This window comes from Fukomys damarensis, unplaced genomic scaffold (genome assembly GCF_012274545.1).
Source record: "Fukomys damarensis isolate Sample0158 unplaced genomic scaffold, DMR_v1.0_HiC HiC_scaffold_12, whole genome shotgun sequence".
Classification (NCBI taxonomy): Eukaryota; Metazoa; Chordata; class Mammalia; order Rodentia; family Bathyergidae; genus Fukomys; species Fukomys damarensis.
Genome location: NW_022900924.1, coordinates 18,743,217 through 18,755,812, shown reverse-complemented (window position 1 = coordinate 18,755,812; position 12,596 = coordinate 18,743,217). Strand labels below are relative to the sequence as shown.

The 12,596-nt window shown below is 51.5% G+C and overlaps 1 protein-coding gene across 1 annotated transcript in view; it reads left to right on the top strand.

The window, feature by feature from the left end:
* Positions 1-12,596, top strand: part of Pitpnm2 (phosphatidylinositol transfer protein membrane associated 2) — a 92,924-nt gene that overhangs the window by 56,401 nt on the left and 23,927 nt on the right. Inside the window, exon 2 of the mRNA XM_033762683.1 lies at positions 3,671-3,843. Within this exon, the coding sequence (XP_033618574.1) occupies positions 3,766-3,843 (78 nt within the window). The 5' untranslated portion in view covers positions 3,671-3,765. The remainder of the gene's footprint in view (positions 1-3,670; positions 3,844-12,596) is intronic.

Genomic DNA, 12,596 nt, shown 5'->3' with positions numbered 1-12,596 from the left:
AAAAAAAAAAAAAAAAAAAAAAAAAAAAAAACAGACAAAGGCAGGACTGCAGGAGTGAGGGTGAGCAGGACCCCCAGTCCCAGTCTCCTGTTTCTTGATGTAAGTGCTGGTTCTTCCGTTGGTGAAAATTCCTACTTATAATATACCCCCCTTTTGTATGTGAGTAATACTTTGATAAAAAGCAAAAGAAACCAAAAGACAAAGAGACTCTTCACCCCTCCTTGGGTTACATTCTGACCCCTGACCTCGTTATTGCAAAGAAAAGGTGGTGATATTTATTGGGAATCCAAGGTAGCAGAGGTTAGCTCTCAGCATGGTCCTTCCCACCAGCTCAGATGTCATGGAAGCGGGCTGGGATTTGAGTATATAGTAGTCCTGTTTTACCAGCCATGTGACTGCTCTCTCCCTGTCTTCCCTGGTTTTCAAATGAGAGGAACAGGAGTGCTGCTCCTGGGTGTCTCCAGCAGGACACTGGGTGCTCTAGTGCTGGTGCCGGTAGGAAGGAGCAGGCCCACTCTCCTCCCAAATAAGGAAAAGCCAGGGCTCGCTGGGCCTTCAGCATGAACTCCTAGCCTTGTGTGGTGGTGCACACCTGTAATCCCAGCATTCAGGAGGCCGAGGCAGGAGGATCAACATGAATTTGAGACCAGCCTGGGCTACACAGCCAGGCCTTGTCTCAAAGAAAAATTTAAAAACCATGAGCTCTTGGAAAGGATTCCAAAATAGCCATTGCTCAGAAATCAGAGTCATTTCCCAAGCTCTGCTTGTCTGGTGTGTCTCTTCTGCACAGGGAAAGCAGTACCTCTGGAAGCGCATGACAGTTCTGGCTCACATGCTCTGGCCCTGCTGGGGATGTGCCAGTGGGAGGACACTGGTGATGCACGCACCTGCTGCAGGGCCTTTGCTCTTGCTGTTCCTTCTGCTGAGTGTGTCCTTGTCACACTGCTCCCAGCTCTGCTGAGCAGAGCCCCCCACCAGCCCCCAGGAAACCTCCCTCACACCTAGTTGTTTTAGTGGCACTCACAGTAACTCTGGAAGCTGGGTGTCTTAGCCCCACTTTATATGTGGTGGGACCAGCCAATGCAGCCACTCCTCCCAGGAGGCCACCTGTCTAGCAGAGGCCTGGTCCGGCACAGTAGGGTCCCAGAGGAAGCTCCAGACTGTGTGCTCCTGATGTATTCAGCATCTCTTGAAGTGGAGTCCTCTCTGTTGCTACTAATCACTGTGTGTTTAGCCCTAACTGCGCTGAACTATTTTTTGCTCCCTATCAGTGTGTCTGCCTGCCTCCCGCTTACCTCCCTCGCTCTCCAGTTCCTTGTATGCAGAAGCACAGTCCTGTTCCTCTAACCCAGCCAAACTTCCATGTTGCCCGATGCTCCTCAGAATGTCCATGAAGCTGTCCCTGGTTGGCCCTAGGCTTTACCAGTGGCCCAGCTCTCCCTGGTGGTTGGTGGGCCTCTGGGCCCTCTGGCTTTGTGTCCTCTCTGCCTGCACATGGCAGTGTGGACACCATCTGTGTGATCACGGCTCACCCAGGAGGTGTCCTGGGAGGGTGTTGTTACGGACTCTTATACACACATGCTCAAAGAGCCTCTGACACCTGCGACCCAAGCCGGTGTCTGGTGCTGGCCAGGTTCTGCGGTTCCACTCTGGTGGTAATGGGAGGAGATAGAGGTCATCAAGAGATATGCTCAGCCCAGTCCTGCCTCACCCCTAGCCTCGCCCTGGAGCCTGCTGCCATGCCTGGTGGGCCAGGAAGCCAGGGACGCAGGACGACCTGACGGGGCTGCGTGCTCTTGGACACCACTCCCAGGGAGCGGCTGGGACCCAAGAGGGAAGACGGCCTGGCCCCTGGGGTTCCCAGGAACATCCGGAGAGGGCACCTGACCCTTCCTGACTCAGATGCAGAAGCAGGACTGACAAGGGAACACCGCAGGCGTGTAGGTGCACGTGGCACTCCCCCTGCGGTGGCTTCCATCCTGGAGCTTCCCTGGAAGAACACAGGGGAAAGCTCCGGAACCTCCCTGTTGAACCTCAGTTTTTCTTTCCCATGTCCACTTCCGATTCCATCCAGCATGGGGTTTTCTGCCCCGTGTGTGTAAGGAGTTTCCCCAGCCACGGCCAGATGGAAGTGCACCTAGCAGTCAGACTTGGATGCCCGGATGCTGCCAGGCTGTCCCTACCCCCAGGGCCTCAGTGTCCAGCCAGACTTGAGCACAGATGTCGGTGGAAGTCGGCCTCAGCTCTCCACTCAGGCCCCAAACCCACATCCTGGTCCCGGTCAGTCAGCTGACCTCAGAGGCTGCGATGGTTGGGGGTTCAGCCTCTTCCCTCCATGGTAAGGTCGGGATTTGAGGCTGATTAGGGAGCAGACAGGACCTTGAGCAGTAGTAACAAGGGTTTTAATAGGGAGGCAGGGACAGCAAAGTCCCTCCCAGTAAGAGTACAGCAGTGACCGCTCCAGGGGAAAGGACGAGAGCTCTGGGAGCTGCCGCCAGAGGGAGCCCATGTGTCCTGGTGATGTCCCTTGGCCCCATGAAGATGCATCTCAGCTCCAGAGCTCTAGGGAGAGAATGGGCTGGAGTCTTGAGCAGCTTCAGGATTTTCTTCTCTATGGCAATGTCAGCTGCAGTTTCATAGAGTATTTGAAACAGGCTGTTGGCTGAAAAGATCTTTTATTTGGACTATACTTAAAGCAATAGGATGTGAGGCTTGGATTTGGGGGCCCAGTGGGCTTTGGGCTGATGCTCTTACCTGCCGAGAAGATAACAGAATGAGTCATTTCAGGCTAATGCAGGGGCCACTTGGGTCCATTTACCGAGCATCCCCCATACCTCTCCTAGGTGTCATATTTCCTTCAGCGCTAAATGCTGACCTTCTGAGAGTTCTGTTGAATATGCTTTTCCTGGTCTTGTTAAAAAGCCATTAATGAGGGCTGGGAATTTAGCTCAGTGGTTCCGCTGCCTGCCTTGTAAGTGCAAAGTCCCAAGTTCAATCCCTGGTACCAAAAAAGAAGAAGAAGATGCTGCCATGAGCATTCTGTTTACTCCTCTTGTTTATCTCTTCTACCTCCAAGCCCTAGCCCAGTGTTGGCAATGGAAGAGGGGCCAGGAAATGCACGTTGGACTGAACAGAAACCAAATGAGGTTGCTGTCCTGCCAGGATACAGAGATGCCACTTGTATCTGGTGACACGAGCAGAGCTGATTGCCCCACACTGAAGGGGCTCAGCATGCTGACTTTATTGCTTGCACCTGTTTCTTTTTAGTCTATGTCCCGTGCCTTCTTTCCCAGGACTGGCCATTGTCACTGCTTCAGCACAAGGCCTGCCTATAAAGTGCAGAGAAACTGAGGCTTAACGAGAGTTTAACAAGGGCACTGTGCCCTTTTGTCCACCTTCACAGCAGGCTCAGCTTTGCTTCCCTTGGCTGTAGATGGGAGTTTATACCCAGCTCTCAGTCCTTCCCACAGCCCTCCAAGATTGCTGAGCAAATAAAGAAATGGCAGCCACAGGGGGAAAGAATTCCCTCAAGGTCACACCATTGGCATAGGTCGGGGTCAGACCAGAATTCCAGCCTTAGGTCTAGAACAGTATTATCCTCTGCCATTATAGCCACCATGCCTTGTAGAGAGTGACTGTCCTGTTCTCTCTCTCTCTCTCTGTTTCTCAGGGAGCCTTGGTGAACTCTGCCATGGTAATTTAAGGAAGCTCTCGTAGAAGTCCTCACTTGCAGTTCCCCAGTGTCGGGAAGGCCTGGACTCCAAGATGATTGTAAAGGAGTATCGGATCCCTCTGCCGATGACTGTGGAGGAGTACCGCATCGCCCAGCTGTACATGATTCAGGTGGGTGGAGGGCAGTGCGGGCAGGTTGGGATTCTGAGCACCGTCTGAGCTGCGCTGGCTTCTCGCTTCCCCGCACAATTCCAGGCACAGGCACACAGGTGGGGGGGGCACTCGTGGATGGGTGTGGCATTGGGTTGTTCCTGTCCCCACATTCCCAGCCCCTACAATGCTGACAGTCTTCATCACCTCAATGGCCACTTATCATCCCCAGATGTTACCTCAGTCTGCCTTCAAAAAGCCCCATAGGCTGGGGACTTAAACATCACGGACTCACTTTCGGTGAGATCACAAGTCCCAGACTGGTCTGGTGGCTTTGGTTTCCATTGAGGACTCTTTTGCTAACCTCTTCTAAACCTAATTACTTCCCAAAGGTCGCTTCTCCAAATATCATCATACTGGGTGTCAGAACTTCAACACTGAATCTGGGACGGGGACACAACATGCAGTCCATGACACCTCACCTAATAGCCAGGAAATACATGTTGAACTGAACAGAAACCAAACGAGGTTGCTGTCCTGCCAGGATACAGAGGTGCCACCTGTACCTGGTGACACGAGCAGAGCTGATTGCCCCACACTGAAGGGGCTCAGCATGCTGACTTTATTGCTTGCACCTGTTTCTCTTTAGTCTGTGTCCCGTGCCTTCTTTCCCAGGACTGGCCATTGTCACTGCTTCAGCCCAAGGCCTGCCTATAAAGTACAGAGAAACTGAGGCTTAACGAGAAAGGCCAAGGATTTAGTTCAGTGGCGCCATGCCTGCCTCACAAGCACAAGGTCCTAAAATCGATCCTCAGTACCAAAAAAAAAAAAAAAAAAAAAAAGTTTAACAAGAGCATGGGGTTCTTTTGCCAACCTTCGGAGGAGGGTGAAGAGGTCAAACAGCCTTCCCAGGAGCATGCACCCTGTCTCCTGGACTCACACATTGCCCACACTGTGGCAGCTGGTACACAGTCTCATGGGTATGAGCAGCCAGACTTTCACCCACTCCCAGGAGACGTTGCTAGTTTTCCTCCTCAGGGCCTTGCCAACCTAGACATAGGTCCAGAGTCCTGGGACCCAGGATGCTTCTGTCCCAGACACCAGACCTGGCCACTGCTCCACATGTTGGGCCCCTGGCTGGGGTCCTCGCTCTGCTGAGACTCTCTGGCCAGCCTCCGGTTTGGTCCAGGGCCAGTTCTATGCCCAGCCTGGCATCAGCCTCCAGGCAGCAGGCCTCAGTGCCTCCAACACTGATCCTGAACAGCTGTCAGCCTGGCTGTGGCTCCTGTAGTCCCTGTCATCACGTAGGGCTTGCCCCAGGCCAGCTTCTTGCTGCACAGTCCCCATGTCAGAGCATCACACTGAGCTGCTGCCAGCAATGGGGCACCCCTGCCTCCCCTTCCCACGTGTGCCTGGTGGGTCTACACCTCCCTTCCAGTCAGAGAGGGATTATGCGCCCCCAGCAGAGCCTAGAGCCCCTGCTCCTGCTGGCGGTGCTACATGAAGCTGCTCGGGTATATAGCCAGGCTCCCCACATGGGCGACGTGGCTGAGAAGAGAGGGGGAGGTGCCCAGCCTCTCTGGGGGCTTGTTTGCTTTGAGCTACTTCAGAAGCGCCACTCAATTCCCTCTTGAACCACTTACCCCTCAATTATTTCTAGAGAGCAGGAAGAGGAAGAGGCTTAAATCAGGCCCAGGCTCTGAGCACTCTAGAAATAGTTCAGCCCATCAAGGACCAGCCTCATCTGCCACAATGCTGTTTGCCCTCCGCTCCTGCCCCAGGGGTGAGCTCTCCACCACCACAGTAGGCAGCATCTCAGCTGTACCTGGCCTCTTGGGTTGGAGGATCAGGGTTGGAGCACAGAGCTCCAGCCTCGAGGTTTCCCAAAGCTCTTCTTGAGCAGAGTCAGCCCAGGTGGGGCCTCTCCAAACACCTGCCATCTCCCATTTCCTATGATGCCTCCCATGAGCATAACTGATAGCGGCCCATGACACTATGCGGTGCTTAGCCCTTCCTCTGCTCCCCACAGCCCGGCCCTGCCCTCTGGGCCAGCACTAGTGGCGTCTTTTGATGAATGTCAGGCTGCAGACTAGGACTGTGGTAGATGGAGATGCCCTGCACCTTGCAGATCCCTGTGTCAACACAGTGCCTCCCCGCTGACCAGAGCCAGCGCAGCCTCAGTGCTAGCTAGGCTCATCCATGAGGCCCTGTGCTCCTTCTGGGGAGCTAGCGCACATTCCCCGTCTGCTGTCCTCAACTGGAAAGGGGAAGCCAGCCAGGTGTCACCAGGAAAGGCATCGATGTGCTCAGTGCAGCACACCTGGGGACGTGGCTGCAGTACACACCCACTCGTGCGTGCACCTCGGTAGACATACCCATGCTCATACTCCGATTCCCATCAGCCTTTGAGAGGCCCATAGGCCCAAGGCCTGCAGTGACGTGGTGACACAGTGTCAATGCCAGCACAGCCACTTGCTCTGAGACCAGGTCCGTCCCTCTGGAGTCCCAGGCCCTGCCCAGGTGAGTAAAGGTGGTCTCCAACCCCTCCTCCTGGCCCACCTCGGAGGGAAGGCAGGAGTGTTGCATCTCTACCTAGGGAAGGCTTCGAAGCCAGGTGTAAGTGGAGGGTCCCAAGCAGATGTGTGCATACCCTGCTGGGGTTAGAGGTGTGGTCTGCTTCCAGGCAACAGCACACTCGGGAATCATGGTCTGTTGGAGAAAGTGCAGTTTTTAGGCCTCAGCTTGAGTTCCGGCTCTAGTGAACAGGCAAGTGAATCTCTCAAGCCTTGGTTTCTGTCTGGAGCATAAGCTCACCTCTCAGAGTCGCCCCTAATTGGTACTGAAAAGTCAATTTCCTGTCTTACAGATGGGGAAACTGTGGCCTCTGAGCCAGGGTTGGAACTCAGCTTCTGCCAGGTGGCTCCTCTGGCCCTGGAGAGCTCTGACACTCCTGGTGGGGCTGGGAGAAGCTCCTTCCGGCCTTGGCGGTGAGGGGGTGATGTTGGCAAGGGGACAAGGGAGAGGACAGGAGGCCTCCGCCCAGAACAGGAAGCAGGCGGCAGCATTCCGAGGAGTCCGTGCCCTCAGTGTAGCCCAAGGCCTCCTGAGCCCCCACCTCCCATTCGACAGCCACCTCTGAGAGGGACCTGGTGGGGAATGGTGCTGGCAGTGGCTGCCAGCTGAGGGGAGGGCAGGGAGGGCAGCTCAGGTGCTTACGTGTGACCTTCCTGTCCCTGACACCCAGTTGCACCAGATTCCTGTCTTCAGAGGGCGATGGGGCCTGCTAGGGCTTCTCCATCCAGCAGGCTCTGCCATTCCAGGGCCTTGGTGCTCACTCTCCCCGGCCCCACGGACGGCCTCTGTCTGTGGCTCTGTCCAGCTCCCTCTGCTCCTGCTGTATCCTTTGTCTTCCCTGCCTCTGGGCCCGGAGTTTCTGGGAGTGGTGTCGCTATGGGTGATGAGTTCCAGGTATGCAGGACCACGTGTGTAGGCTCAGTGTGTGGCCCCCATACCTCAGCAATGCTGTTACAGTGGTGAGTTGGATTCACTGGGCTTTTCTCCACCCTGTCTAAGGGCAAATAAAGTGTGTCCAGCATGTCCAGGGAGACAGTACAGATGTAGCCAAGTGACATTCAGAGCAGAGCAGCCAGGGCTGGGAGCAGGTCTGCATAAAGGCTCCGGTTAGATGCTCCAGGAGTCCAAATGTTTTGTGCCAGGCCTTATGGGAAACTGTGTTTTCATGGAAAGCAGCAAGGGCGCTCAGTTTATTTCCCGCTGTGCCTCCCACAGCTGGTGGCAGCTGGGAGAAGGCCTTCCTTTGAACTTGCCACCCTGTAAGGCTGTGAACACAGGCACAGCTAGTGCTATGCCGAAGCTGCACTTGGAGCACCAGTGCTAGGTTTAAAAAGAAACAGCTGGCCTGTCTGGCGCACTGTCTGCCAAGGAGGTGCTGCCGGGATTTGCTGCTAGTGAACAATCCGAGGTGCTCGGCCAGGACCCTGGACAGCTCCTGGAGCAGTTTGCAGGGGTTTCTGGTCTGGTCTTCCCTATTCATCAGCCTGGCCTCTCTCTGCTGACACAGTCTCAGAGGGAGCTGCCATAGCTCTGATTACAGGACCAGCTAGCAGAGGCCAGGGTGGCTTCCCAGTGGGCAGTGAGCAGAGGGATCTGAGAAGAGCCTGCTCCCACATGGCATGACTGAGCCACCCTCTCCATCACTATGGCCAATGGGGACCCAGGGCCGGATTGAAGAGGGCTGTCCAAAGGTCTTAGTGACAGTGGAGACTAAAGCCCGTTGGTCCCTTTCACCAGTCTTGACTGAGCACCTGCAGCACAGAGGCCCAAAGTGCTCTCTGGGGTTGTGCACTTGAAGGCCAGTGCTCTGCCAGTACCCGCTGTGGCCCTTGCACCCTGAGTACCCACCCTGTCCATCCCCATGAGTGATCATGGCCACCCATGACCATCACCCATGACAGCAGCCCAGTGCCCTGAGCCTGAGACACGTCACCTGCTCGGATCCTCGTGATAGCTGAAGAATGGGTGGTATCCTCTCCCCTCACCGACAAGGTGTAAAGGAACTTGTCCATGGTACACAGCTGGCCCTGTCGGTCTGGAGCAGTGGCTGTCTGCCTTTTTCCTACCTTGAGATCTCCTGGCCCCACCAGCTCTCACCTCCTCTGAAGTCAGCTGTGCGGGCTTAGAGCAGAGCTGCCCTCCATCCCCCACCTTACAAGCTCCCCGCACCCAGATCAGACAGTCCAACCTCCACATAAAAATTGAGGTCACCTTGCAAGTGGCCAGGCCCGGGGTGGTGTGGTCTTTCTGTGTCACTTCACACTGGGGAAAGGCGTGGAAACAGGGCGGGTGTGGGTGGAGGTGGTGAGGACTCTCCGAGGAGATAAGTGGGGACCAGCAAGTGGTGTTCCCACCTATCCATCAGTGCTTGCCTGGCTGGTCGACTAGGGCACCTCCAAATTCAGGTCCTCCTGTGGCCTCAGACCATGACCTTATATGGAACTTGAGTCCTTGCATATGTAATTATTAGGGTATTGAGATGAGATCATCCTGGAGTCACATGAGCCCTAAATTGCATGGCTGCTGTTCCTGTAGGAAGAGGAGAGGACAGAGGGATGGTGGAGGCAGAAATCAGAGAGATGCAGCCATAAGCTGAGGACCCCAAGGACCACTGGGAGGCATGGAGGCCTCTTTCCTAGCACCTTTGGAAACAGTGCTGGCTTTCCCCAGAGGGGCCTGGGGTTGGCTGAGCAGGCAGAAGGCTTTTCCACGTTCCTCCCAATTTCCTGTGACTGGGGGGAAGGCCCCTCACCCCTGCTGGCTTCTCCAGCTCTCCCTGTCTCTTCTGCACCCTTGGCTGCCTAGCGGACAGGACATTCACCTTGACCTTCAGAGGCTCCTGTGGGGCCCTTGGCCCCTGTGCTACACGGGTCCCCACTGAGCTTCCTGTCACCCATGTATATCTGCTCCCTGGTGTCACAGGGCAGCGCTCCCTCCACAGGCTCTTGGGGCAGGGGAATCTTTCCCTGTCTCCTCCAGTTTCTGGTAGCTCCTAGCATTTCTTGGCTTATGACAGCATCAGGCCACTCACACATCAAAGACCTATTTCCAAGCATCACACTGAGGTTGTAGGTGGACACAAACTTGAAGGGAGGGGACATATTTCATCTTCCAAGCCAGGATTTGGGCAGGTGGGTAGCCCCATTTCCATTTCCTGTGCTTTTAGAAACTGATGACAGAGAGGTAACTTGTCCAGGCTGAGAGGAAGCTGTCCAGAGTTCAATTAAGAACCCGTTTCTCTCTTCAGTGGGTATTTACCAAACTCCTGCCGCACACCGGAAGTTTTCCTTGAGGCGACCAGTGCTGTGGGCTGAGCAGGGCCCTGGGACCCACAGGTTCAAGGCCTGCTCTGCCATCTAGAGCTGTGCAACCTGGACAAGTCACCATCTGCCTCAGCCTCCACTTGTCTCTGCATGGTGGAGTCCCAGTAGTGCTGCCCTTGCTTGAGGGATGGCGTGGGGACGCAAAGACAAGGTAGCAGTGCAAAGTGTCGGGACCACGCTGACGTGAAGCTGCTGTGAGACGCAGGAGCACAGAAAGTGTCGGACCTGGTCCACAGCCCGGCTTTTTGGAAGAGGAAGAGGTGGCACACATGTTTTGACACCATCTGTGGCCTCACTGGGGTCTTGTTGGTGAAGGAGACTGTCACCCGGGGCCATGGAGACAGAGCACGTCTTTGTGCCCTAAAAAGGACATGCCCAGTGGTGCCTTGGGAACAGCCATGTGTGCATCTGTGTACATAGAATGGCTTTTGCTATATTAGGTCTCTTCTTATTCCAAATGAATTTTTAAATTGTTTTCTCTAGTTCTGTGAAATACACTTTTGGGATTTCAATAGGGATTGCATTGAATCTGTATAGCACTTTTGGAAGTGTGTCCAGTTTCACTATATTGATTCTTCCTACCCAGGAACAAGGGATTCTTTCCAATTTTCGTATATACTCTTCAAACTCTTTTTTCAGAGTGTTATAGTTCTCACTGTAGAGGTCTTTTGTTTCCTTTGTTAGATTGATTCCTAGATATTTTATTTTGGGGGATGTTATTGTGAAAGGGATTATTTTCCTAATTTCACTCTCAGTGAATCTGTTATTTGTGTTCAAGAAGGCTGTTAGCACTTGGGAGGCTGAGGCAGGAGGATCGCTGTGAGTTTGAGACCAGCCTGGGCTACATAGTTGCAGGTCAGTCTCAACTACATAGCGAGACCCTGTCTCAAAAAACCAAAAAAAAAGAAAAGAAGAAGGCTGTTGATTTTTGAGTGTTTACCTTGTATCCAGCTACTCTACTAAATCTGTCAATTAAGTCTAGAAGTCGTGGCAGAGTTTTTTGGGTCTTCTATGTAGAGTATCATATCATCAGCAAATAAGGACAGTTTAACTTTTTCCTTTCCTATCTTTATTGCTTTTATTTCTTTCTCTTGTCTAATTGTTATGACTAATGTTTCCAATACTGTATTGAACAGGTTTGGTGATAGTGGACATCCTTGTCTTGTTCCTGATTTTAGCATGAAGGTTTTCAGCTTTTGACCAGTTAGCATGATGTTGGCTGTTGGTTTTTCATAATAGCCTTTATCAAGTGGAGATAAAGACCATCTATTCCAATTTTCTGTAGGGTTTTTGTCATGAATTGGTATTGAATGTTGTCTAATGCTTTTTCTGCATCTATTGAGATGATCATATGGTTTTCGTCCTTGACTATGTTAATATAGTGTGTTACATTTATTGATTTATGTATGTTGAACCATCCTTGCATCCCTGGGATAAATCCAACTTGGTCAGGGTGCATGAGCTTCTTGATGACCCTCACTCTGTTTTCTGTTTACAGTATCTTATTGAGGATTTTTGCATCTATGTTCATTAGGGAGATTGGCCTGTAGTTCTTTTTTTTTTTTTTTTTTTTTTTTGGTTGGGTCTTTCCCCGGTTTTGGAACCAAAGTAACACTTTCAGAAATGAATTTGGAAGTGTTGCTTCCCTTTCAATTTCATTGAAAAGTTTAAAGACTAGTGCCAATAGTTCTACTCTAAATGTCTTGTAGAACTCAGCAGTGAAGCCATCAGGACCCGGGCTTTTTCTTTGTTGGTAAACTTTTAATGACATTTTCAATTTCACTGATTGTAATTGGGGTGTTTAGAATTTTTATATCTTCTTTTTGGTAATTCATATGTATCTAGAAATCTGTCCATTTCTTCTGTGTTCTCCATTTTATTAGAGTACAAGTTCTCAAAGTAGCTATTGATGATCCTCTGGATTTCTGCTGGATCTGTTGTGACTTCACCGTATTCATTCCTAATTGCATGAAGTTGAGCCTTTTCTTTCCTTTGTTGATAAGGTTGGCTAAGTGTTTATGATTTTATTTATTATTTAAAAAACAATTCACTGATTTTTTTGTATCATTCTCTTAGTCTCCATTACATTGATCTCTGCTCTGATCTTTATAATTTCCTGCCTTGTATGAGCTTTGGGTTTCTCTTGGTCTTCTTTTTCTAGGAGCTTAAGATTCACCATTAGATTGTTTATTTGAGCTCACTGTTTTTCTAGTGTGCACATTCACTGCTATGAATTTCCCACATAAAACTGCTTTCATTGTATCCCATAGATTCCTGTTTGTTGTACTGGAATTATCATTAAATTGCTGTTGTCTTTTTAATCATCACAGTGCATAATGGAGTCCTATAGCTCCTGGTAGAGTGTGTTTCCTTTTCCCTAATGAAAGTGCTTTTAGCATCTTTTCAGGTGTTTCTTGGCCATTGGTTGTTGAGTTGTAGGAGATCACAAGTTCCTAACATTAAATGTATTATTGATGAAAATCTCCTATTTTGTAGGTTGTCTTTTTGCTTCTTTTTAAATATCCTTTGAAACAGAAAAGTTGTTAATTTAGATGAAGTCTGGTTTATGTTTTTCCTTTCATTGCTTGGGCTTTTCAGGTGATGGTTGTGAAATTTTCAAATCCAAGGTTATAAAGATTTATGCTTGTTTTATAGTTTTAGCTCTTACCATTAGGAGAACATAACTTTAATAAGCTGTCAGAGGCAGCCAGTGAGAAAGCCATATCCTTTGGGGAGTTTGCAGACCTCTGTGCTGCCAGGGGTCCTGACAGAATCCCTGCCACCTCCCTAGCAGCCCTAGCCTGCTAGCTGTGTGGCCTCACCCCTGCCTCTTGTCCCTGGCCCTCAGTTTCCCCTGTACACCTCAGGGATGTGTTT